Here is a 27527-nt window from a genome sequence, read left to right on the forward strand (position 1 = left end):
CTGCACACCACCATTGGCTGGCTTTCACTGCGCACCCGCCCCTGTCGCCCCAGCGGGCCTTCCGGTTGCTTGGGCTCGGCTTCCACAGCATCTTGGGAGTTTTGGTGCGGCCACGGAGTCTTACTGCGCGCAGGCGCTCCCGTCTTCCTTCCCGCCGCCAGTGCGCAGGCGCACTCCCACCCTTTTCTGGGTCCCGCGCGGAGGCGCCTGCCGCTCCTTCCTACGCTTACCGTGTTGCATACCAACAAACTAACGAGAAATAAGTGGGATGGGAAGAGCTTTATTAGGCTCGGCTTCCAGATATGGCCACGCGGGTCCTGCCCGCCCGGAGCCCGGGTTACGGTGCGCCCCCGCCACCCTCCTCGTCGTCGTCGGCCTCCACATCGAGGCCCGGGATACCGCGGATCTGGCGCTGAAGCGCCCCGCCCAGCAGGGGCACGGCCTCCTCCTCTTCCTCCTCCGGGGGCGGCGGTGGTGGTGGGGACGCGGCCCCGGGGGCCGGCTCCGGGGGCACTGGGGGCTGCGCCGGCGCGCCCTCTGCACCCTCCGCACCCCCTGCCGCGTCGACCAGCGCCCCCTCGTCCAGGGCGCCGCCCTCGGCCTCCTCCTGTTCTTTCTCCTCCTCGGGGCTATCGGTGAACGGGTTCTCACCCTGTGGGGAAGGAGGCGAACGCTGAAGGGAGGGAAGGACCCGCGGGGGCCGGGGGCCAGGGGCCGGCGCGCCTCACCTTCAGGTAGCGCTCCAGCTTCTTGCTGATGATTTTGTTGTTGAGGATGCTGCGGGCCACCATGAGCGAGGACTTCTTGGACTGCTCCATCATGAGCTGCAGGCAAGGCAGGTAGGGCTGGAGAGGCTGGTCTGGGCGCCAGAAAGCCCCCCTCCCCCACCCCACTAGATCTGCGGAGCCCTCCCAAACCCCCCTGCCCCGAGCTCAGCACAGCCAAGCACTCTAACCACGTGCTGAAAGTGTACAAGTGTACCTTGGGTGCAAGCGTAGGGCCACTCTACAAGCACGGAGCCAAGACCTGATCTGATCTTTGCTCGAATGCTCCATTCTTCCACACCATACGTACTGTGTGTAATTGATTAAAGACATACGTCTTTACAGCTGTACAGCAGAAATCTGATGTGCTTACATAAAAACTACAAACAGTGAACAAATTAGGAAACCTAAAAGCCAGAGGTGCAACCCATAACAAGAAGCCAACTGCCCATATGCAAGGAACTCTTTAGGATCAACAGGGAGGATATAAGAGCAGGAATACAAATGCCAAACAGTACATTTAAGTGATGTACCTCCTTTTAACCCATAGAATTCCCAGGATGAAGAATTATACCCCAAATGGCAAAAGTGAAGAGAGACCGTTCTACCCTGACGATGACAGGGTCAACTGTTTACTTACTTTCTGGGAAGCAGTCTGATAAAATGTATCAAAAGTAAAAGTGTCTCAAAAATTTGTCTCAGTAATTCTTTACAAGACTCTAGCCTAAGTTTAAGACTTGGAAACATTCATGCACATAGTTGAAGTAGTGAAAAACTGGAAAGCACCTAAAAGTTCTGTGAAGTAGTTAAATAAAACATTCAAAAGAACACCATGCAGATAGGGCTCATCTCTGGGGCTAAATCGGTTAGACGACTGACATCTCTGGGGCTAAATCGGTTAGACACTGACTTTTCAGTTCAAGTCATGATCTCACAGGGTCTGGTCCTAGGATCAAGGCCCGTGTGGAGTTCTGCACTCAGCGGGGAGTCTCCCTCTCCCTCTGCCCCTCCCCACCGCTTGTGTGCCCTCTCTCTCTGTCAAGTAAATAAAATCTTATAAAAAAAAATAGGGCTCAGCTCCTCCTGTGTTCTGAGAAAGGTGTGTGATGGGCCAGTTTGCACAACATGCCAGAGCCTTTTTGTCTGGAAGGATTTACACGGAAATGCTAACTGGTTTCCTCAATGGTTTAAGCACAGGCAAATCTCACTTTCATCATTATGAAGATAATGTATGTGTAAAGCCATAAGCTGAAAGAAGATGATAAAAGCCATTTTTGTTGGCATGGGGGAACCCACCCCCAGGAACCCTACGGCTGCACCCCAGCCAACTCTTTACATCATCCTCTCACTTGCTGTTTCTATTCCCTTTTCCCACATTCACCTTTCTTTCTTTACTCATTTTCTCTACTATTTGGGGAAAATATGGATAGCCCTCATGCATGATCAAAATCAAACAAGTTAAAGATGCACAATTAGGATGCTAGGTCAGACCATTTCCTCTGCACCTCCTTACTTGCCAACACATGATCCTCCTCCCTTGTAGGCATAGAGATGGACACACAACTCCCAAGGGAAGCCCACTTAATGGTTTCAAAATTTTTGCTACAAGAACCAAACACCACCAGAATAAACTTAAATACTTCCATGTTGGTGCTACCCAACAGGTTCCCCAAAGTGATGGTGCCTCAGTACTCTGCAAAAAAGTTGTATTAAGTTACAGTAAGTTGGCTTCCTCCACCTGTATTAAAACAATGTACTTATCCTTTTGCCTCCTCAGCAGCATCAGGTGTTACTACTGTTGGATACTTTTGTGGTTGAAGGAAAGAAAAAAGAAGGATGAGGCCTCTTGTGGCATTTCCCGCCCATTAGTGAATGTGAGCGATCTAATACACACATGGGGCCACCTGCCCAGCATTCTAGGAGGTCATCTTCTCCACGACCTCTGGGTTTCCTGGCTTGCTCAGGAAGGCTTTCTGTAACCTTAAGGTAAACAATCTTCTTTTTTTTTTAAGATTTTATTTATTTATTTGAGAGAGAGACTGAGATAGAGAGAGCATGAGAGGGGGGAGGGTCAGAGGGAGAAGCAGACCCCCCGCTGAGCAGGGAGCCCGATGCGGGACTCGATCCCGGGACTCCAGGATCATGACCTGAGCCGAAGGCAGTCGCTTAACCAACTGAGCCACCCAGGCGCCCAAGGTAAACAATCTTCTAAATTTTGCTCTTTTATTTTTCACATTATTTCTGGAATTTAATATATGGTGGGAGGTTAGGGGTCCAGCTTTTTGTCCCAGAAATTAATGAGATAAATTGTTTCTCCATTAAATTGACATATGGGTCTATAATAATCCCTTCTCCACAAATCTGAAATCCAGAGGAAGAGTTTTCTCCTAAGCTCCATTGTGTATGTATGTATATACATATGTATATATTTATAAGATTTTATTTACTTATTGGTCAGAGAGCGAGCGAGCACAAGCAGAGGGAGAAGCAGGCTCCCCGCTGAGCAAGGAGCCTGATGCGGGACTCGATCCCAGGACCTTGGGATCATAACCTGAGCCGAAGGCAGCCACTTAACCAACTGAGCCACCCACGCGTCCCTCCATTGTGTTTTTATACCATCTTTATTTATCCCACTTACATAAGTCATTTGAGGCATTATTGATGGCTCAACTACAAGTCATTTTCCCAGGTCCCACTAGGGATGTTAGTGATCATTACCATGTAGCTGTTCTGAAATCCAAAAACTAATTTGAAAACATCTGGCCCTAGAGTTTCAGATAAGGAACCTGTACTGACTTTGACAATTACTAAGTTCCAAAACATACTGGCATCTTTCATTAGACTCTATTCTGGTTCCACTGCTTTATTACTATGCCAATATCACTTTTTGTTTTTAATTGCAGTGGCTTTGAAAAAAGTTATATCTGCTAAACCAACTCCCTGAACTCAATTACCACCGTTTCTATAATTTTCTTGACTGTTGGGGCGCCTGGGTGGCTCAGTTGGTTAAGCATCTGCCTTTGGCTCAGGTCAAGATCCCAGGATCCTGGGATCGAGCCCCGCATCGGGCTCCCTGCTCCGCGGGAAGCGTGCTTCTCCCTCTCCCACTCCCCCTGCTTGTGTTCCCTCTCTCGCTGTGTCTCTCTCTGTCAAATAAATAAGTACAATCTTAAAAAAAATTTTTTTTTCTTGGCTGTTGTTAGACTTAATTCTACAACATAAACTTTAAAGCAATTTCATCCAGTCCCCCTCGCCAGAATATGACTGGAATCCCATGAACTGTCCACACTAATATGGGGCGATGTAGTGTTTGTTTTGTTCTGCTATTAAACCTCCTATGAAGAACACCATTATTACTCTATTCATTGAATTCTTATTTCCTATCCTTGGCGTTTCTTCTTAAATCTATATTCTTAGTTATTTTATACACTTTATGGTTACTGTGAGTAGATTTTTCCCCATTTTCATTTTTAACTGGGTATTACCAGAATGGAGAAAGGCTATTACTTTCTGGTATTATCTTGAATTCCACTCCTTTATTACATTCTGTTAATTCAAAGACCATTTTGTTGGAATCATTCAGCTTTTCTAAGAATATAATCATGTTATTTGCATATAAAGTTTTCATTTCTAGCATTTCATACTGATACTGTTGCTAATTTCTTACTGAACCATCCTTGTATTCCAGAAACAAACTTTACTTATAGTGTAGTACACAGTTGAATCACTACCAGATTGGTAATTACTAATATTATACTTAACACATTTATTCTTTAATAATAAACTAATCTACAGTTTCATTTTGGCATTATCCTTATCAGATTTTTGGAATTAGGTTTAAAAATCTTGCTAAAAACACATCAGAGGATAGACTTCCAGCATGACAACTTGAGAAGCTACGTGAACCTACTCCCTAGTGAAACTGATGAAGACTATAGAACAACACAACCCTTTAAAGTCAAAGGAAAAGGTCCTAAGGACATACAGCAAATGAAGAAACACTGAGTAATGAAAAGCTACCAGGCCCAGGTTTTACCAAGGGACAGGCCTTAAAACAGTGAGCTCCCAAATCTCTTTCCAAAGGAACTTACTTTATTCACAAGTGTGTAAGGAAGTTCAAGACAGAGGGCTCTCTCAAAACAGTGGAGGGTGTGGGGAAAAGCAATTAAAAGGAGACCGGTAGATTTGATACTAATATAAGCTAAACCATCAGCTGTCCCCGTTACCAGAGAGAACCAATAAAACAGCTAAGAAGAGCCTCCAGGGCTCAGAACTCTCAATGACCTCAAAAATAATCTGTATAAAAGAGCCTGGACTTATTTAATTGGATCAGATTGGAGAGCAATTTAATGCCTCAAGGCATTGCTGGAAACAACACAGCAATCAACCAACAATTTGTGTAGTTTATAATAGTTAAGTTTAGTCTGGGAAAGAAAAAAAGAGAACCCTGTCAGTCAAAAACCACTGTTATCCCAGGGTGGCTGTGCACTTGCCCATGGCTTCCTCCTCCAAGGCACCCTAGCAAAGGCTTCACGTTGTGGGGATGAGGGAGCCTTCAAAAAATAATTTGACTAGACAAATAAGTACAATAACTGAAATGAAAAATTCACTAGATGGGCTTAATGGTAGATTTGAACTGGCAGAAGAATTAGAGAATCTATAGATTGGTAGAGCTATGATCTGAAAAACAGAGAACAAAGGAAGAAAAATATTCTCAGACAACCTTGGGACACCAGTAGATGACCCAACACATGCATAATGGAAACACCGGAAGAAGAGGAACAAGAAGCAGAAAAAAATATATGAAGAAAAAAATGCATGCAAACTTGATAAATCTGGTGAAAAACTTTAATCTAGACATCCAACAAGCTCAACAAACTCCAAGTATAATAAATACAAAGAGATCCACAAGAAGAGTCATCATAATAAAAATGCTGAAAGCTGAAGACAAGGGAAAAATGTTGAAAGCAGCAAAAGAAAAATGAATTATCACTTAAAAGGGAATCCCAATAAGGTTAAAGGTTGGCTTCTCATGAGAAACAATGCCAGAAAGCAGCAAAATAACGTATTTAAAATGTTCAAAGAAAAAAAGTGTCAACCAAGACTCCTATGCCCAGCAAAGCTATCTTTCAAAAATAAAGGTGAAATAAAGACATTCCACAATCAAGAACACCTGAGAGAGTCTGCTGCCATCGGATCTTGTAAGAAATACCAAAGGAAGTTCATCAGGCTGAAAGCAAGTGACTCCAGACAGTAATGCGAATCCACGTGAAAGACCAATAAAAATAATTATAAAAGAAACTATAAACGTGTAATTCTTTGCTTGTCTTCTCAACTGACTGAAAAGAAGTTGTACAAAGCAATATATACACACACAGAGACACACAGACACACTTGTACTGTCTGGCCTATAACATATAGAAATATAACAAGTTTAACAATAATGGCACAAAGAAAGTGGGGGGACTAAAGCTGTATTGAACTAATAAGGAAGTGACTACAGATGCTAACTTAAATCCACAGGTAAAACTCAAATGAAGAGAACCAAAAGTGAGAAATAAGAAGGCTAATATAACAAAAACTAGAAATGTGTAATTGCTCTCATTTCTTCTGTAAGCTTCCTTAAAAGACATAAAATTACATAAAGTAGTCATGATACTGTATTATACTATTGCCTTTGGGTTACTGGGATTATAACATACAGATAAAATACTACGTACAACAGTAATAACACAATAACCTTCTATGTGGAGAGAACTATATAGGAGTAACTCAATCCCACTGAAATTAAGTTATTATATCTGAAAAAGATTCTGAGAAATTAATATGTATAAAGCCTAGAGAAACCACTCAGAAAATGATGCCCCCCCCCAAAGAATGTAGCACACACAAAAAATCATTAAGGAAATTAAAATGTTACACTAAAAAATTAAAAAAACCAAAAAACCAGTAAAGGGGGAATAGAACAAGAGATGTAAATCTGATAATCTCAGTGGTAACATTAAATGTGAATGGATTAAGCAATCTAATCAAAAGATAGTCAAACTGGATTAAAAAAGAGATGGAATCAAAAGATCCAAATTAAAAGAGCTAAAACTTATAAAATTCTTATGAGAAATGCAAGGGTAAATCTTTGTGACCCTGGATTTAACAATGGATTCTTGGCCATGACACCCCAAGCACAAGCCAACAAAATAAGTAACTGGTCTTCGTCAAAATGAAACTTCTGTGCTACAGACATATCAAGGTGAGAAATCAACCCACAGATTGGGAGAAAATGTTTGTAAAGTGTAGGTCTGATAAAGGATTTGTATCTAGAATTTATAAAAAAACTCTTTTTTAAACGATTTTATTTATTTATTTATTTATTTATTTATTTATTTAAGAGAGAACAGAAGTGAGAGTGGGGGGAGAGGGGGAAGAGAAAGAGGGATAGGGAGAGAATCTCAAGCCGACTCGTGCGGAGCCCAACATGGGCGGGGCTTGATCTCATGACCCTGAAATCATGACCTGAGCTGAAACCAGACCAGGAGTCGGACATTTAACCAAGTGAGCCAGCCAGGCGCCCCTAGAATATATAAAAAACTCTTTAACTCAAGAAGACCATACAATTAATAAACACAGGATCTGAATAGATATTCTCCAACTTCCAAGGACATAGACAAATGGCCAACAAACCCATTAAAAGATGTTCAACATCACTGTCATTAGGGAAACCCAAATAAAAAATAGGGGTGCCTGGGTGGCTCAGTTGGTTAAGCGTCTGCCTTCAGTTCGGGTTGTGATCCCAGAGTCCTGGAATCAAGCCCCACATCGGGTTTCCTGCTAGGTGGGGAGTCTGCTTCTCTCTCTCCCTCTGCCCCTCCCCACCACTCATTCTCTCTCTCAAATAAATCTTTTTTTTTCTTTTCTTTTAAGATTTTATTTATTTATTTGAGAGAGAGAGAATGAGAGAGAGAGCATGAGAGGGGGGAGGGTCAGAGGGAGCAGACTCCCCGCCAAGCAGGGAGCCCGACGTGGGACTCGATCCCGGGACTCCAGGATCATGACCTGAGCCGAAGGCAGTCGCCCAACCAACTGAGCCACCCAGGCGCCCCTAAATAAGATCTTTAAAAAATAAATAAATAAATAAACAGTGGATACCACTTCACACCCACTAGGAAGGTTAGAATCAGAAAGTCCTATAATCAGTGCTAGAGAGGTGTGGAGAAATCAGAACCCGCACATACTGCTGATGGGAATATAAAATGGTGCAGCCACTCTGGAAAACATCCAGCTGTTCCTCAAGAAGTTAAACAGAGTTACTATTGGACCTAGACATTCCGCTTTTAGATATGCACCCAAGAGAAATAAAAACATATGCCCACACAAAAACTTGTACACAAATGTTCAAATGCTTGTAATCACATAATTCATAATAGCCAAAAGGTGAAAACAATCCAAATGCCCAAATTAATGAATTGACAGACCAAATGTGGTATATCTATGCAAGAGAATATGATTAGGCCATACAAAGGAATGAAGTTCTGACACATGCTACCTGGATACACCCTGAAAACATTATGTTGAGTGGAAGCAGCTGATCACAGAAGACCACGTATTACATGACTCCATATACGTGAAATGCCCAGAATGAGCAAATATACAGAGACAGACAATAGGTTAGTGGTTGCTTAAGGCCAGGGAAACATGGCAGGGTGGTTAGGGAGTGATAGCTAAAAGGCACATGATAAATTTATCTTTTCTTTCTGAGGTGATAAAAATGTTCTATAACTGATTGTGCTGATGGCTGCACAACTGTAATATACTAAAAACCACTGCACTATAGAGCTTAAATGGGTGAATTGTATGCTATATGAATTATATCTCAATAAAGCTGTGACCAAAAATAATAATTAGAAGCTTTCCATTCATTCCTACAGTCTGGAATCTCTAAAAATACAGTACTTAAATTATACTCAAATCTCTATAAATCAACAACCTCTGGTGCTAATTTCTAAGTATCTTCCGTCTTTCCTCACCCTTCTGTACCCCTTTATTAGCAGCTATGGCTTTTTCTTTTTTTTAAAAGAAATTTAAAAAATTTGAGTTTTTTTACTGGCTATCACTCATTTCACCTAGATTTCCCACATTTTAATATCATGCACTGCAGTCTGCTCTCTTCCAACAGCCTTATCAGATCCCAGTTCTAGAACCTGGTGTTGGCAAGATCCCCACAGGATCTCCTCCACCACCTACCCCCATCCTACTGTTGAGAATCAGTGCATCAAGAAAGACCAGAGATGAATTTGATGGCCGTGGAAAAAGGTTGAGAAATGCTATTTCCTATGCTCCCCCTGGCTGCCATCATCTGTACATAAATCCCCTCTGCCTCCTCCAGGGTGGTGGCAGTCAAGCCTCTCCTGGCCCAGACCTGGTCCTGGAACTCTCAAGCTCTCTCCCTGTTGCACAGCAGCACCCCCCACCCCGCCCCCCCCGCCGCCAGCCCCACCCAGAGCAGACCTCTAACAGCCACCTTCAGCCCAGCAGGTCACCCCCTCAATCAGAAAACACCTCCTCTGGCTTGTGTGCTAGGCACTGATGATACAATGGAAAACAAGACTGAATTTGTTCACTTTCTTGCCAGACTCACCCCTTTCCCTGTACCATATCCCTACCCCGTTATCTTAGCAGCAGCTCTGTCTACCTAGTTACCCAAGCCAGAAGCCCAAGACATCCCAGACTCCTGTTCACTCCCTTAAACAGTCCTTCTGCCCAGCCTTTCTCATCACTCCCAAAGTGGAGGCACTCCGGTATCTTGGTACTGCAGCAGTTCCTCGTGTGCCCCCCACCGCCCCCCCATCCGTCTCCCTCCACACCAGGTGCCACACCAACTCTAATCCTATTAGTGCCGGACTTAAAAACTGCTGCCTATAGGAGTGAGCCCAGCCCCTCAGCCCAGCCCTCATGAACCCCTCCTCCAGCAACACGCACAATGTACACTTCCTCTTGGGTTTCTGAATCTCTTCTGGCTTGTGGCCCCTATGCACACGGAGGTCCCCATATCCCATAGCCTTAAAGGTCCAGCTCTAATGGCAGAGTCCCCGTTCCCCTCCCCTCTCCCTGCAGCTGCACTGATTACACTGCCAGAAAAGTCTACATCTGCCTGCCCCGCCACGTCTCCTGCAGTTCCTCACGGGCAAGCAGAGGTTATAACCCCAGGACCTCCCCGCAAGTCAACCCACAGGACGGCGGAAGGGCACTGGTGGCCACTCACCCTGCGGTTGCGGTTGTGATCCATGGTCTTGAGGTGCTTCTGGATGATCCCAAACTGCATGGGAATGAAGAGGTCACAGGCTGCACAGTGAGCTGCCTCTACCTTCTTCACAAAATGCTCCATGGCAATTTCTGCAGAGGGGAGAAGGAGGGTCACCACCGGCTCCAGGTGCCTGAGACAGACCCAGCAGTTTAGGGAAAACACCAGACCAGCTCCTCACCTCGCCCTGCCATTTCCACGTGGGCCTGAGGCTGTTCTCACTGACCCTCCCTGGGGGAACAGAGGGGTGTTGTGACCCCACTCTGAGAACCAGAGGAGGGCAGGCTGAGTCTGCCTGGTTGGAGTGGGATGGAACCTCCTCACCTTGGGTTAGATCCTGGTCTCTGTAGATCTGCTGAATCAGACCATCAAGGTCCTCCACGGTTTTCCGGAGTTCCTCTGTCTTCTTGGTCTTATTGGTGACATACTCCTGCCGAAGATACCAAGGAGATACCAAGGTTTGTGCGGGCTGCTCTATGTTCCAAGGGGTCTGAGAAGCTAAGAGCAGCCGTCCTGCTGCTCCAAGGCTCACCTGCAGAAAGTCGGCTGTCTGCTTGGGGAGCTTGGTGCCTACGTATTTAAAGTGCTCCTTGTGGAACTTGCTATCGAGGTGGCTGGCCATCTCCTCCTCGTAGAAGGTCCGGTATTTGCAGAGAGAACACACAAACTGGATCCTGCCACAGGAAAGAAACGAGGGGCTGAGGCCTTGAGGGTCCCAGGGAGCAGTGCTGCCGCCTCACCCAACCCAGCTGCGAGCCCTGAAACAGGCCTTGCTCACGGGCCTCTGAAGTGCGGTCCCAGCAGGGGGACAGGCTGGGACCAGTGGGGTCGGGAGTAGAAAGGGACAGAAAGTCTGCAGGCTGCAGTTACTGCAACGTGGGGGGGCAGGGGAGGAGCTCTTCCTTCCCAGACAGGAGGCTGAAACCCGAGGCAGCAGCTGCTGCAACAGGCAAGGAGTCGCTGGAAGGCTGCCGGTGGGCCTCTCTACCAAGGCTGGGCACGAGCGTGTGCACTTGGCCCAGCTGGGGACCGGAAGGAAGGATGCCCTGGCGTGAGCCAGGTGGCCCTGAGGTGCAGACTGGAGTACGCAGTCCCGAGGCAGGGCCCGAAAAGGTGCTGCATCTTCCTTCTGGGTCTGGGGGACTGAAAGGCCCAGCCCATCCTCTGCTCAGAATGCTTGGGGGTGGTGTCGGGAGGGATGGGAGGCAAGCAGGCCTGGGCTCCTGCTGCCTCATCTTCCTCTTCCAAGAAGAGACCAGTCTGAGCTGGAAGGAGGACGCCCGCCTGGCCTGCCAGAGGGCAGCCTGGAGTCACCTGAGCGAGGTGCTCTGTCTGGGCCTGGTGTCCACAGCAGAAGCCCGGGGTCTGGGGCCTGGGCTGGAGCAGGCCGCCGTGGCAAGGGGCGGAGGAGGCCAGCCGCCACCGAGGCCTCGGGGCGGGTCCCTACCTCTGCCGGACGTCCTTATCTGGGCCACGGGGTCAGCTTTGTCTGGAGAGCCCAGGGGCCGGGCGCCGGCGAGGCTGAGGAAGGTCCAGCAAGAGCAAGAGTCTGAGGCGGAGGAGGAGGCAAGCGCCAGTGCGGGAGCCCTGAGGGCAGACAGACCCGACCAAGGGGCGTGAAGGCCTCAGCCGCAGACAGGCCCGGCCTGACAGGGCCGGCGGGCAGGGCAGAGGGCAGGCCCGAGGCTGCCACAGCCCACAGGTGCTGCCATCTCTCCTGGGCACGACGGCGGCCTCTTGGCAGCTAGCTGGGGTGGCACAGGCGCCTTGGACCTCGAGTCTCTGATGAGCTGGCCCCCTCCCGCAGGGGCATCAGGCCCCCAGTGCACCTCGGGGCTCGTGCGCCGAGTGACCTAGCGCTGGAGCTTCTGGGCAACGGTGCCGAGCAGTGTCGGGTCTCAGGTCAAAGACGCTAGCGGTCGCCAGGCGGCCGCAGTGGGGCGGGGAACGAGTCAGGCCTTGGGAGCTGGGCCTGGCGGGAAGCAGGGTCCATGCACGGCCGAGCAGGTGGCAGCTCCCGAGGGAGGCCAGAGGGCGGCGAGGCGGCAGAGCTATGGCCCTGCTCTCCAGGCGGCAGCCCCAGAGTGAGGCAGAGGCAAAGGAGTGGAGGGAAGCCGGTTACCTTTCCACCATGCGGTCTCGCTGCCGCTTTTTCTGCTTGTCTTGGCTCTTCTTGCCTGCCTGCAACTTGCGCTTGATCTGGCCACTATCATCCTGGGTGCTCAGGGCCCCTGTAGAAATAGAGGAGTACAGTCACTGGCTTGGTTCCACCAGGTCAGGGCAGGCCCTAGGGCCTCCGGCTGGATCACCCGCCTTCTACTCCAGACAATCCATTCTGAGAACAGCCGTTCAAACAAGGACTCCGGCCATGAGCAGGGCTGGGCACCCTGGGCTGGGCAGGGAACCATTTTGGGCCTAGGTCCCGAAGAGGGGAGGACACAGGCTGACCCCACCGCTCTCCAGAACACCCATACTCTGCAGAGGGCCACAGGGAGGCTGGAAGGCAAACAGAAGCTGTCTCGGTGGGGACACTGGCACAAGTTCAGAGGGGCCAGGCAGCGGGATGCAGGGAGGCCATGGCTGAGGCCTAAGTGCAGCCCCCAGAGGTAAAGACCCGAAAGCTCACAGGGCTCAGCCCACCCCCCCACGGCGCACCGCGGCAACAGTGGGCTGAGGCTGGATTTGCTGTTAGGTACCTGCTGGCGCTCATCACTCAGGTAGGGGGACACGGACTCCCAACAGGGGCTGGAGAGGCGCTAAGGGAGAGGACACGCAAACCAGAGCCGTAAAAACTGCACCGAAGGTCCCAGCTCAGATACCAGCCACTGAGGACTTGGAACTGTGCACTACTGAAGGACCGAGGGCAGGGAGTATGCCTGTGGTTCCCCCCAACTCTTTTGCTTACTGCCCCCACCGGAAGGTAAAACCAATGCCGTCCACATTTCTGTCACAACCCTGCCCTCGGCTGGATCCCTCCAACTGTGAGCGCCTGGAAGTCTCCCTGGCATCCAGGCCACTCAGAAGACTCACCCTTTTCTGCATCCTCTTTGCTTTCTTCTTTGCCTTCTTCTTTTCCCTCTTCGTCTTCTCCTTCCTAGGACACCATTTCAAAAACCCCATGTTAAAGCGTGTACAGTTGTTTATAATGGCTCTGAATGACAAGGCCCTGCTAAGTGCCAGGCACTAAGCCAAAAGCCTCACAACCCCGCAGCAGCCCTTGCACAGAGGGGCTCATTCTACCGTTTCCTGATAAAGAAGCCCGGCCTCCGGCTGGATGGCCTGCTTACAGCCTGTGCTCTCTCCACCAGACCTCCACCTCCCTTGTGCTGTTCACACGTGCATGATCAGGATGGCCTGTGGCCCCCGTGGAGAGCCCTGCTCTGAGGCACAGGGGCTCAGCCAGCCCACTCTTCACAGGCCCCACCTGCTGACAATGCACAGAGCCCAGCCACTTACTGCTCTGGAGCCCTTCTCCACAGCCTCGGTGCCTTCAGTGCCCTCTGCGGCCTCCCCCTCAGTGCCCTCATCTGAAAAGTATGAAGAGACAAACTCAGCCCAGGAGCCCCACAGGGTGGGGGGGCAGGGAGCAGCAGGCCAGTGCCCAGCTCACCATTGTCTGAATCACTGTTGTCTGAGCAGTCCGTCCGGGTGGCTTTGCTGTCTGGCTCATCGGGACTGCCACACTGCTTTCTCTTCTTCTTCTTGGTCTGGGTTGGAAAGAGGGAGCTGGGTCAGGGCAGGTGGCTCCATGCTCCTCGCTCCTCGCTCCACCCAGTCAGGGGCCAGGAGGGATGGCCTCCTCCACTCACCCGGAAGTCGGCCGTGGTCCAGGTCTTCCAGGTCCGCCTCATCTGCTTCATGCCATTGCCAAACCCGAAGCCAAAGCGGGAGCCACCTGGGAAGGCGCCCCCGCCACGCATGCCCTGGAACATGCTGTACTCGGGGATGATGTTCTGGGAGAAGAGGGAGGGCAGCCGGGAGGCACCAGGCATGCACTGGCCCCGGGCCCCCATGGGGTCTTCCCACATGCGCCCATAGCCCGAGGCCATCGGCCGGCCACTCCTGGAGTCCCGGGCCCAGCCCTGAGCCCGTGGGCCAAAGGTGTCGCCGCCACGCATGCGGAACTGGTCGCGGTAGGCATCGTATTGGCCCTCGTAGGCCATTTCCATCTCGGGGTCAAGTTCGCCATAGTCGTAGCCTGACCGGTATAGGTCGCGCTCGCTCAGAATGGCCCTCGAGTCACAGGCCTCATAGGAATCATATCTGCAGAAGCAGGTGGCAAGCATCAGGGATGCCCTCAGGTTCCATTACCCTTGGGTGGAGCCTACTGTTCCTGCCTTTCCCCAAAGCTCCTTGTCCTGGGGACAGGAAGTCCTACTCCAGCACCTACGCCACCCTGTCAGAGAGGCTCAATGTTCAGGAATGCCAATAAAAAGGCCTCTCAGGAGCCTCTGCACCAGCTAGGGGACCTAAAGAAAAACTGACAACGGGATGGAGTAGGTCTCAGATAGGGGCAGAGACACCCTGCAGCCCTTAGCCCTTTGGAAGCATGTACATATTTGTGGTAGCCACAATGACCAAGGCTATTCCTAGGGGGCAGAACCAAGCACCCCGGCGTCCTGTGGTATGCGGCAGTCAGGCACACAAATACTTGTCCAAAAGGACCGATGATGCCCATGGGAAACACTGTGCTGGTCTCATCCCTTTTGGCTGAGGGAACTTCCAATCCTCCAAAGGCCCTCACCATCGAAAAGGAGAAGGGAGACAAAGTGGAGAGTGTTTCCCGGGAAAGTCACTGTGATTCTGCCAAGGGACTAGAGAATAAGCTCTATCACATCAACCTTGTGGGATCAAACCCTCCACAGCAACTGGGAAGGCAGGCCAAACCTCCCTCCTGGGAGAAAGAGAGTGCCACAGAAAGCTCTTCTAACAGTGGGTGCAGCCCACGTACCCCAGTCCCTAACCCCACACATCTCACAGGCACAGAGGCCCCTCCGGCAAACCTGGGCAGCCAAGAAGTGCCAGCAGCTGTGGCAGAAGCAGCCAGCACTACCCAGTTGTCAGCCCTCCCTCACCCCTGCTCCCCAGTTCTAGGCTGTAGCAAGAAAGTCCACAGGCAGCTGGCACCAGCAGCGACAGGGTCCACACAGCCATGAGCCAAAAGCCAAGCCCTTTCTGCCTTAAGCAGCCTCAGCTCCAAGCACAGTGGCTGCCAAGCACGACGGCATGGGGTATGTCTGGGGATTCCCCCCCCCCACCCTTTTTGCTTGCTACAGAGCCAATGCGTGCAAGTCCCTTTGGCAGCCTCTGCCCCCAGTGGCCCTGGGGCCTCACCCGAACCCACCAGTGCCTGGCTCAACCCCTCCTTACTCTCTGCTCTCCTCCCATCTGTCAGCTGGAGCCATTAGGATGCTCCACGCCAACATGTGCCCTCCTCACTGAAGCCTCTCACTAGGGTCCAAGGACCTCTGAGCCAGCACCAGTTTAGAAAGTGAGAGACAAACACAGCATGATGCTGCGGAATAGGGCACATCTAGGAGGCAGGCCCAGTTCCACCACCTGCTCCTGGGTGCCTTCAGGCAAGGAGTGTGACCTCTTGTGTTTCAAGAATGAGGATGACAATAGTTCCTTACAAAGGCACTTTTGAGGCCCAATAGGCACACCTTTGTCAGGCTCAGAAGAGTGGCCTGGAAGTATCCACATCTGCTCTGTCTCTTATGTGGGGACAGCCCAGCTCGCTGTGGTCAGCCCCAAAGGCTCACCGCCCTGCTTCATGCCCAGCCCAATCTGTCCTGCCCTGACACCATGTAGGATACAAAGTCTCATGAGAACTCCAAATGGCTGTCTCCAGATGGAGGGGCCACTTCACACTCCGGTCCTGAGTGAAGCTGGCCCAGTTGGGGCTCGTTCCTCCCCCTACAAGCTGGGGGAGAGACTGGCCACCAGGCAATTGCAAAGGGCAGGGAGGGGGCCCGGGCCGGAGAAGGGAAGCACAGCAGACCCTGAGCAGTGTCTGGGAGCCCCAGCAGTAAAGCAAGGAGACAGGAAGGCAACACAGGAGGCGGGTCAGGCAGCAGGCGCCCCGGCAGAGCCACAGCCCTGGGCAGACAGCTACTCACCTTTCTCCGCCTGAGCCGTACACGCCTCCTTGTATCATGTCTGTCTCCAAGTGTGGCACCAGATCTAAGCGCTGGTTAATTCTGGACAAAATGGAATCGGCACTGGCGCTACCCGCAGCACTAGGGTTTGCATTTGTGTCAGAGTTAGGCATTTCCCAAGAGTTTGAAGTGGCCATACCATACCCATAGTTGGTGGTGTTATCCTGGCCATAGCCGTAGCCATAGCCATAGTTCTCGTAGCCTGCAAGGAGGAAGACAGAGACGGACAGACAGAGATGGCAGGGATAGGGAGAGGATAGGCAGACAGAGACAGACAGAGAGACAAGGACATCTGTCACAGAGACAAGCTGGGGACCCTAGCCACCCGAGGCTGGGTGGGCCTGGCCATTCCGCTGGGTGGGTCCCAGCCCAGGACCTCCTGTGAAAGAGTAGCTGGCCCCGGGGCCCCCAAAGGCACCTCCCGACACACTCTGGGCAAGCTGGGCAGTGTCAGAAACACACAACCAGTTCAATCCCAAGAGAGAGGAGAGCAATCATGGGAATACTTGCCTCTGTTTGTCCCAGAGTTCCAAGTTCCATAGCCTACAAAAAGGAAAAGCGCAATTACATCTACAATTGACTACAATACAACAAAAGCTTAATTCAGGCACAAAGATGATGATTCCCAGTATCTGACTGGTGACAGAAGAATGAACCTCCCCTGAGAAGCCTTGAGCTTAAGAGCACTCCATAAACAAGCCAGGTCACCCTGTGCCCTGGTGTCTGAACTTCCGTGGCTCTGACCGTCTGCTACTTCCAGGGCCCCCCTTTGCCAACACCGCCAGCTGAGGAATCTGGCTCTCATACTCCTCCCTTGAGAAGCCAGAATTAGATTACCCCCACTTCCTGCTAAGCACCAGTCAGAGGAAGAGGAGAATGGTTTCTGGTGCCTCACACAGACTACGCTGTACAAGAAGTTCAGCACAGAGCCCACATCCACCATGAAAATCATGTCATTCAAATCACCCAAAAAAAGCCATATGGAACAGAGAAACAGACTAGCCTAGTCCCCCAAGTATATCCCTTAACAGGGAGGGCCACCAAGCCCTTGAATCTCGAGTGTGCTATGCTGAAACACATTAGCAGAGGTAAGGACAAGACAATTCCCAGCTTGAGAAATGCTATTGAGAGAATAATCTGGATTATAAACTAAATATGCTCTGGATTTTATCACAGCACACAAGAAAAATTCATCCCTTCAGAAACATAAAGCCAGTGAGAACTGACGAAGTGCAAAGCCAAGTGGGAATTCCAAGTCAAGCAAACATGGTTCCTGCCCAAGGGGGTCCACCAGAACTTTCCCAGTGTCTCTGGTGAGACTCCAGAGTTGTCTCCTACTCCCTATTATCTCTACCCTGCAGACAGACAAGACATGCTCATCCCAGGGCAGGGACCAAAGCTCTGAGATGGCAGCGTGAGGAATGACAGAGTCCAGTCACAGGAGAGCAAGAGTGTATAAACTTGAAAAGAGGGACAGGGGCAGGCTGAGGTAGGTCCTACAGTTGGGTTCCTCCTTAATCCAGTGCATAAACAGAACGGGGAGGTGTCAGAAACCAGCAAAGAACCCCAGATAACTGTTATGTTAATGCACCTTGGGCTCCAGAGAGCTCACAAAGCAAAAATCCTCTTGGTTGGGGAAGTCAAAGCAGAGGCTTCTCATTCATTCCTTTATTTAACAACTATCGTCATGAGTACACAGAGCAGTGGCTGGCAGTGCTGGGCAGCGCAGAGCACTGTCTGTTAAAGGAGACTCTTCTTTTTTTTTTTTTTTAAAGATTTTATTTATCTGACAGAGACACAGCAAGAGAGGGAACACAGCAGGGGGAGCGGGAGAGGGAGGAGCAGGCTTCCTGCTGAGCAGGGAGCCCAATGCGGGGCTCGATCCCAGGGCCCTGGAATCATGACCTGAGCCGAAGTCAGACGCTTAACGACTGAGCCACCCGGGTGCCCCTAAAGGAGACACTTCTAACTAGAAAGCAGCAAGGGACGGCCGGCAGCAGGAAATCACGTACGAGACGAGTGGCAAAAGAGGAGTTCTGACAGGCAAGAAGAGAGGCTGCCAGAGGCAACCAAGGAATCATACACACTTAGCCCCAGCAACTAACAAGAGCCTGGTCACATGGTGTTTGCACCAGGAACAGTGGACACTGGCTATTCAAAAGGAGACAGGACTGGGAAGCAAAGGCAGACCCACTGGGACTCTGCTTATGAGGCCTGTGTATGGTCCTCCAGGGCTTTAGCTGCTAAAAATCTGCCAGAACAGAGCAAGGAAGTACAAGGAAAGGAAGCAGGAATGGACGCTAAACTGTAAACACAAGGACAGACAAGTGGACAGGTAGGTGATGGCCCTGTGACAGACAGGACTCAGAAAGCACTCTCCATGTGCTAGTTGCTATGCCCAGAGCAAATCAGACTCCCTGAAGGAGGCTTCTCAGCCAGGTCCCTTCGAAGGGGAAACCTTTATCTATATTATGAGACCTAGGGAGTCCCCAAGACCTGCCCCTTCCAAAAGAACATCAGAGCTCACTTCCACCTCCAGAGGAGGATGAGACCAGTGTTGACATAGGAAATTTTAGGGACATAATTTTTTTTTAAGATTTTATTTATTTATTTGACACAGAGAGAGAGAGAGAGAGAACAAGCAGGGGTAGTGGGAGAGGCAGAAGCAGCCTCCCTGCTGAGCAGGAAGCCCGATGCAGGGCTTGATCCCAGTACCCTGGGATCATGACCTGAGCCAAAGGCAGACACTTAACCAACTAAGCCACCCAGGCACCCTGGGATGTAATTTTTTTTAGCAAGAGAAAAACAAACAGAAGAAAAGTAGGTGTTCACAGTAAGCAACACTTATAGAACAAAAATATAAAACAATGTAAATGTTCAACTTCAAGGAAGTTATAGCCTACCTTCTCAGTGACATACCTCATACAGGCATCAAAAAAGAATCCATTAAGCCTTATGTAGTACAAGGAAATGCTTCTAACAGTAAGCAAATCAAGCAGGATACACAATTCTATCCACCTATAAATTATTCAACTACTTAGAACAGGAATGCTGACGAAAGTATTAAAATGGTGGGATCGCAGTTGACTATTTTCCAAAATGTAATTAATTAATTAATTAATTAATTTTTTAAAGATTTTATTTATTTGATAGAGAGAGACACAGCGAGAGAGGGAACACAAGCAGGGGTAGTGGGAGAGGGAGAAGCAGGCTTCCCGCGGAGCAGGGAGCCCGATGTGGGGCTCGATCCCAGGACCCTGGGATCATGACCTGAGCCGAAGGCAGATGCTTAATGACTGAGCCACCCAGGCGCCCCCAAAATGTAATTTAAATATTGTTATACTGCTCTTGCAATTTAAGCCAAAAGAAAATATAAAACCATTTTTATTCTTTCACACAATCGCCTACATAAAAAAACCTATACGAATTACAAAAATAAGTGAGCTTAGCAAGGTTTATTACAAGGTCGATATATAAAAATCAACCCAATTTCTCCAAATTAGCAATGAACAACTGGAAACTAAAGTTTTTAAAAATACCATTTACCTTGGCACTAAAAATATGAAATACTAAGGTACAGATATAACAAACTATGTGCAGGATCTGTGTTTTGAAAACTACAAAGCACTAATGAAAGAAATCAAAGATCTAAATAAATCAAATGACATTGTATTCATGGATTGGCACACTTAATGTCGTTAGCATGTTAATTCTCCCAAACGAATCTATAGATTCAAGGCCATTGGACTCAAAATCTCAGCAGGAATTCTTACAGAAATTGGCAAACTGATTCTAAAATTTATATGCAAAAAGAAAAGAACTAAAATATCCAAGTCAATTCTGGAAAAAGAATAAAACCGGAGGACTTGAATTAACTGATTTCATGACTCATTATGTAGTAATCAAGACGGACTGGTACTGGAGGAAATTCAGATACACAGATGACCAAAACAGAATTTGAGTCCAGAAACAGACCCACACATATAGGTTCAATTGATTTTCAACGAAGTTAAAAAAGAATCTTGACCTACACTGTATACCTTGTAGAAATACTAACTAAAAATAGATCATAGAACAGATGGAAAACATAAAACTAGGAAGCATCTAAAAGAAAACTCAGAAGACAATCTTGGTGACCTTGGGTTAGGCAAAAATTTCCTTCTTTCTTTCTTTTTTCATAAAGATTTTATTTATTTATTTACCTGAGAGAGAAAGAGAGAGAGAGAGAGAGTGAGCAAGCACACACAAGCAGAGGGAGCGGCAAAGGGAGAGGGAAAAGCAGGCTCTCCGCCGAGCAGGGGGTCTGACATGGGGGCTCAATCCCAGGACCCTGGGATCTTGCCAGGAGCCAAAGGCAGACGCTTAACCTACTGAGCCACCCAGGCACCCCTAGGCAAAAATTTCTTAGATGCGACCCCCAAATCACCATATATTAAAGAGAAGACTGATAAATAGGACTTCATTGGCAGTATCGCAGCCAATGAGGTTTATCCAAGGCCCAATTATTGCTGATTGAAAGACACTACTGACAAGAGAATAGACAAGCCACAGACTGGGAGAAAAGATTTGCAAACGGTGCATCTGCTAAAATGCTCGTACCGATACTATGTAAACCAGAGGGAAAAGAATTCAAAAAAGCTGTGCAATCTGGGACTGTTTGATTAAAAGGGGTGAGGCAGATAGGGCAAGATAGGGAAGCCATACACACCAAGTTTCTCCTCATTTAGGAAACACCTGATACCTCCTTACTCAATTTCGAAACATTTTAAGTCTCCTTCTCCCCCTGGGACTGGCTGCTAATACTTCAGGGAGTTTATGTCCATGTATTCAGTGACTTTTGAGGCAGTGTCACAATGTAAGTTCAGTCTCTCCCCAGATCCTAGTAGTACAACAAGCTACCCACCTCAGCAAGCAAAGCATTATCTTTATTAATTCCAAAGAGGGCTCCTTCTCAGACATCTATGGTCACAGACCACAGGAAGTCCAGCATTTATTGGCAGTTAGGGGTTGCCAGAGCATACCAAGAGAACATCTACGGATTCTGTCGAGTGGCTATTTCTGAATTAGAAATTTAGTATGTCTGATCATGACTGAGAAATTGATTGGACATTTTCCTTCAACCCTGTGTGAGAAGCCTGCTGGCTTGAGATGGTCTGACTGTCTCTAAAACCCCTGCTAGATTCAGACAGGCAGCTTCTCTTTCATACAGGTCCCACACACTACCCTGAAGCTAAACTGATGGCTAGGTTTCTGATCAGACCAATCCTTTGGACTTTGATTGGCTACTCTCCTTCCCAGGCCCTCAAGGGGATTTTGTGAAGCCAGACCTTTGTCACAGACCATATGCACTTCTAACAACATGTTACAGGGTCAAAGGAACCAATTATTTACAGCTCCAAGAACTCCAGCTTACTCCGTAAGCAGGCATCTTTCCCATTACTGCCTCCAAGGGAAGCACTAGCTATTCTAACAGCCCACCACACGGTTTTACACAAGACTGCGTTTGGACAAGAAAGACAGTGAGAGCAGAATCAACGGCAACTGAGAAGACACGAGGCTGCTCTGCCACTAGAAGGCAGAGCACTCACCCTCTGGTTCCCAGGGGCCCACACTTACCATAATCACAGGTGGGCTGAGCGCTTGTGTCTGAGTATGTCGACTGCAAAGTGGTTTCAGATCCCTGGACAAAGCCTAAATACATGCACAGTGTGGTTAATTTCCCAAAACAAGCCACATGGAGATAACCTAAGACTACCCTTCAGTGCAGACTGGCTGGCAGGCCACCGCCCGCCCCCACAGTGGAAAGCCTCCAAACACTCTAGCTTCTCAACACTTTAATTATACCTCCAGAACATATTAGCTAATGAAAAGGCAGGCTATATTTAACTTGCTACACCAGAAGAACTGGATAAAAATGTTCAAACATTTTAAACCAGTATTCAGTTTCGATAAATGAGTGCCCAAATTATTCAGTTAAATTAGGAAAATACTTATTTATCAAATGACCAAAAGGTGAGCTGCCTCCAATTCAAACAAGGATGGGGGTTGGTTCTGAACAATGTTAAGGCAAATATTACCCCTTCCCTTCCCCCAGATCTGAAACCAAAACTGCTCTGTATTTTTTAGTTTTCCCATTAAAAAATGTGTATAAAATGCAATTACTTGGGGTGAGCATGTTTTTACCGAACAATGTTATGCAGAGTATGCATATTATTTCCTACTTTCTCAACTTTTTTTTTTTTAAGATTTTATTTATATGCCAGAGTGTGTGTGTACAAGCAAGGGGAGCATCAGAGGGAGAGGGAGAAGCAGGCTCCCTGCTGAGCAAGGAGCCCGACTTGGGGCTCCATCCCAGGACCTGAGGATTATGACCTGAGCCGAAGGCAGACACTCAACCGACTACTGAGCCACCCAGGTGTCCCCCAAACTATTTCTTGACTTAAGATGAATTAGTACTAAGTAAGGAAAACTTGAACCTCTATCAGAAACTATTGCTCTTAAATGACGAATCCTGACACTATCTTTAAAATTACATTTACAAACATTATTTTTAAAAGATTTACCCTTAGCACTGGAACTACGATGGCTACCATAAGAGGCAATATTTGCCTATTCTCATCAGAGCCAATTCATGACCTAAAAATTAAAGTTAGTACCTTTAATAGCCCCCCCTTTTTTTCTTTTTTACAACGAAAGCATACACCAAGTGCCTCCCCTGGGGTAGGCAGTTACATGTTGACAGTCTCTCTAGCTCATCTTTTAGGACCATAGCAACAAAGATGACCACAACAAAAGCCAACACTGAACAAGTGTTTCCCCTGCAGGGTGCTAAGAGCCTTATCTGCATTATTTTATTTCATCCTCATCACAGCCAACAAAGGGAACAGGGCCAAGATCCCTTACCCTGCAGTTCCCAAGTCCAAAAAGTCTGAAAACCAAGTGTTCTCCTCATATGTGGTGCCAACAGTCATTGTGGGACAAAACTGACCTGTGAGGACAATTACAATTTTTCTTTACCCAACCTAGTATAGAAAAAATGCATTTAATTACAGGGTGCTGCCCCAGACCCCAGTGGGGGTGTTGTGGAATGTCCTTCTCTCAAGCTAGAATTCCAAAATACACCCAGCTCCAAGGGTTTCAAGTAAAGATCAGTGGACCCACACTTTATCTTTACTTCCCAGAGAAGGGAATTGAGACTTGGTGCTGGGGAAGGAGAAAGGCAAAAGTAACCACGCTAATCTTTTTTTACCTTCCCTAATTAAAGAGGGTAAGTTACAATGGATTCCCTCCAGGGACCAAGGACCTTCCCAAGATGCCTACATCCTAAACAATGTCCACAAGAAATACTGAAAGCATGTTTTGGATGGTTCACTTGTGGGGAAGCCCCACAGTGTAAAAAATAATACCCTACACCTACCTTCTCCACTGTTTGCTTAACTAGCTTCCGGAAACCTGTCTGTTCAGCAATACAGCCACCAGCAAAATGGTTCCAGACTTCAGGTAACATGGTTTAAACATACTGCAGCTGCAGCTGGAACCACCACACCCTGACAGGAATACTAACTGGAACATAGTATGAAAGCTGCAGAGCAAAGAATCTATGTCTATTCAAGGGAGAGGGGCCCTCCTTCTTCCCTGGGAAAAAGGGAACATAATCCACCAAACCTTCAGAGGTCAATGGCAACCTCTGCTCTAGTTCTGTCCTCCCTATGTTAACATCTTTTTGCACAGTACCGTCTCCAGAGCGGGATCTTCTTTAGCAAGTTATGCTTCAATTATGAATAAATCCTTATCTGGCTTGTAAATCCTTCTCTTCTTGGTTTGATTTACCACCCTGAACAGCTCTGGGTGAAAAAATAAGTGTTTGGCCATAGAAAGCTAAGGGGCAGACCATGGATTTATGATAATTACACACCATAATCCCTCCCTCCCTCTTGGTTAGACTGTGACACCTTTTTCACTCAAAAATACACAAAGCTGGGGTGCTGGGTGGCTCAGTTGTTAAGCGTCTGCCTTTGGCGGGGTCCTGGGATGGAGCCCCGCATCAGACTCCCTGCTCAATGGGAAGCCTGCTTCTCCCTCTCCCTCTGCCTGCTACTTGTGTTCCCTCTCTCGCTGTCTCTCTCTGTCAAATAAATAAATAAAATCTTTAAAAAAAAATACACAAAGCTTCTCAATTTTATTCCTTTCGTTCTTTTTTTGGAAGGGGATTCTTTGAAGAAATGACAGAAAGTGATAAAAACTAGAAGATAACTGGAATGAGGTTAGATTGACTCCAACCTCTACCATCTGGTGGTAACCAGCCTCCAAGATGGCCTCTACTGATTATTGCTTCCTAAAATTGCTGTCCCTTCCCAAACTAATACAGGTAGCCAGTGTAACCAGTAAGATTGCAGAAATGACTGAGTAGGACTTTCAAGGTTTCTGCCTTGCTCTCTTTTAGATCATGCACTCTGGGGGCAACCAGCCACCATGTTGTAAGGACCCTCAAACAGGCCTGTGGAGAGGCCCATATGGTGAGGAACCAACAGCTAGCATCAACTCGCCAGCCATGTGAGTTTGAGTCATCCTGGAGGTGGATCCTTTAGCCCCGATCAAGCCTTCAGATGACTATAGTCCCAAGTGACAACCAAAATGTAACCCGAGAGATCCCAAGCCAGAACCATTCAGCTAAACCCCTTACACACTCCCAACACAAACTGTGTGAAATCAATGTTCTTTTATTTTTATTTTTTAAGATTTTATTTATTTGACAGAGAGAGACACAGCGAGAGAGAGGGAACACAAGCAGGGGGAGTGGGAGAGGGAGAAGCAGGCTTCCTGCTGAGCAGGGAGCCCTATGGGGGCTCAATCCCAGGATCCTGGCATCATGACCTGAGCTGAAGGCAGACGTTTAACGACTGAGCCACCCAGGCACCCCGAAATCAATGTTCTTATAAAAGGTTTGGTAGTGTTTGAAGGCCTGATTTTAGATTTTTCTGTCCTAATTTCCCATTGCTCCCATCCTTCCCCTCAGTGCCAGAGAGGGGAAGTACACATAAAGTAACTAGGTTCAAAAGCTGGACAAGTTATCAAAAAGATAAATTATTTTAATCACCTCCTATGCTTGATAAAATAATGGTAACATTTGCTTCAAGGCCTCCAGAACTCCTTCTTAAAGGCAAAGAAATTGTTTGAAATGTGACTTAAAATGTTTTTTTACTTTAGTGGTCTGCTTCTTAAAAGGGAAAGACTCACATTATAAAGCTGCTATGGTTTTTAGTTGATCAAGATCAAGGAAAAAATAATCATTATCTCATTACCTTGGTTCCCTCAGTGAGCCAAGAATTAAAGCCTACAAGATCTGGAGTTGAAATTCAGACCTGGCCATTAGTGACCTCTCTAACTATAGTCTCCTTGTCTATAAATCTAAATGCTCCATTATTAAGCTACTTCACAGCACCCAACCATTCATCTTCTGTTTTTTTTTTAGCAGTCCTGTCTCTAAAAACCAACAAACCGTCTTCGAGTTCTTGGTATGACTTGGTGAAAAGGATTACGTCTCAATTCCAGAGATGGCAGCAACAACCCTACTGACTTTTCTCCTGAACCAGGAAAGCCACACAAAGGCTGGGGCAAGGCTGTCCAACCTTGGAACTACTGATATTCCCGGCTGGATAATTTATTGTGGTGGGGGCCGCCCTGGGCATTATAGGATGTTTAGCAGCATTCCTGGCTTCTATCCACTGAATGATGGTAATAACTCCACTCCCAGATATGACAACCAGAAACACTGCAAACAATGCCAAATGTACTGGGGGGTGGGGGCAGGAGGGCAGAATCACCCCTGGTTGAGAACCACTGGGCTAAGGGATGGTTGCTTGAAAAACTAGGGTTCTTGCGAAGCTCCTCACCTGGGGGCCAGAGGAGGGACCCCTGGCACTACTTCTTTGCTGAGTCTAACATAAAACAGCCTACGGAACAGCACCAGAGGAGGATCCAGTATCACTGTCAGTCCCGAACATTCCAAGGAGAATGCAGGTTACCCAGCAACTATACTTGCTCGAGCCTAATACCCCCGTCAAAGGGGAGGCCTAGTCTATGGCTCCCGGCTGAGAAGCTTCATGTGTTACTGCCAAGGCAAACCCAGGCGGCCTTTCAGATTCCTCCAGGGATAATTCACAACCGTCCAAGCATAGCCCAGGGCCCCCTCTCCGATCTCATCATCCACCCTTCCCTCTTTGCTCAAATCCCACTGGCCTCGCTAGCTGATCTTCTAGCAAGCCAGGCGGCTTCTGCTCCTGGGTCTTCATGCCAACGGCACCGCGGGCCAGATATCCTTAACTCCCTCACTCCATTCAGGTCTCTGCTCAAACGTCACCTCTTTACGTTGACCCCAACCACCCCCACCCCACCCCACCCCCGCAAACGAGCAAGCCCCTCGGCTTACTGAGCGCGGAGGATATCCTACATTCATTGGTTTTCCTGTTAAGGTCCGCCCATAAGCTGCTTGAGGATTTCCTGTCAATTTCCCAGGGCCTGTTCAGCACCTGACGCGATGACTCTGACAGATGGTGAATGAATTAATGGAAAAGCCGGCCATTCCTCTCAAGGCTCAGGCTCAGCCCCAGCCCCCTGGGCCCAAGGTTCCCTCGCTCATCGCCCTGGGGCCTGGCGCCTCTCCCAGCCTGGGGCAGGCAAAGCGGCTGGGGGGTGCGTAGCTGCGGCATTTTGCAGGGAAACGGCGCGGGGTAGGCTGCGGCAATGGCGACGGCAGCCCAGCCCGCTGCCCGATCTGAAGGGTTAAGGCCTGAGGAAGGGCGACCTGAGGTCCCTAGATCCGAGGAGACCGGACGTAGGCCGGAGGTGAGGGGCTCAGAGAACGCAGACGCTCAAGCCGGGGCCCTCGGATAGGCGACAAAGGCCAAGACCTTGGGCGGCCGGGAGCCGGACGCGAGGCCCGGAGCACAAAGAACTGAGGCGCCAAGGCGTGAGCGGGGCGAACCTGAGGCGACGGACCCGCGGCGCCATTTTGTGACCGCAGAGAGGGCAGCGTCCAGGCCCCTGGGGAGGTGCGGGCGAGCACGGTGCGGCTCTGGCACGTCCCTGTCCCTCCCCACCCGAAGTCCGACCCCAACCCTGCGGGCCCACCTGTATAGCTCATGGCAGCAGCGAACACTGCACCCGAGGACTCAGGCAGCTGTCCCACACGTCCGACGCCGGGATAGCGGCGACAATCCCGAGTCCCTTCTAAGACGACCGAACCCCACCTCCCGGCCCCATTGGCTCGCGTCGGACTCTGGATTTACTCCTATTGGATGAGAGCGCTGT

The 27527-nt window shown here is 48.7% G+C and overlaps 1 protein-coding gene and 1 long non-coding RNA gene across 12 annotated transcripts; one reads left to right on the forward strand and one right to left on the reverse strand.

Annotated features, from left to right (window-relative positions):
* Window positions 1–260: 260 nt before the first annotated feature.
* AKAP8L (A-kinase anchoring protein 8 like) lies at window positions 261–27499 on the reverse strand. 11 transcript variants are annotated; one of them, XM_031030953.2, is made up of 15 exons: window positions 27348–27499; window positions 21834–21908; window positions 16728–16760; window positions 16362–16419; window positions 16179–16259; window positions 13869–14322; window positions 13670–13766; window positions 13516–13586; window positions 13090–13153; window positions 12182–12290; window positions 10592–10733; window positions 10384–10489; window positions 10021–10151; window positions 729–824; window positions 261–652 (listed from the first exon to the last, which is right to left on the reverse strand). In XM_031030953.2, exons 1-15 carry the CDS (start codon window positions 27358–27360, stop codon window positions 338–340), a joined length of 1845 nt encoding a protein of 614 aa, XP_030886813.1. In that variant the 5' UTR covers window positions 27361–27499; the 3' UTR covers window positions 261–337. The 11 variants fall into 11 exon arrangements, 8 of the variants coding, with proteins under 8 accessions (XP_030886813.1, XP_006736119.1, XP_081670716.1 ...); XM_006736056.3 differs by having other exon boundaries at window positions 16179–16419; XR_014143647.1 differs by having other exon boundaries at window positions 514–652; window positions 10241–10489; window positions 16179–16419.
* Window positions 1069–4506, forward strand: LOC145720583 (uncharacterized). Its single transcript, XR_014143664.1, has 2 exons — window positions 1069–2750; window positions 2961–4506. It is a non-coding gene; the product is annotated as an uncharacterized LOC145720583 (long non-coding RNA).
* Window positions 27500–27527: the final 28 nt, after the last annotated feature.

This window comes from Leptonychotes weddellii, chromosome 1 (genome assembly GCF_054177405.1).
Source record: "Leptonychotes weddellii isolate Sample4059 chromosome 1, ASM5417740v2, whole genome shotgun sequence".
Taxonomy (NCBI): domain Eukaryota; kingdom Metazoa; phylum Chordata; class Mammalia; order Carnivora; family Phocidae; genus Leptonychotes; species Leptonychotes weddellii.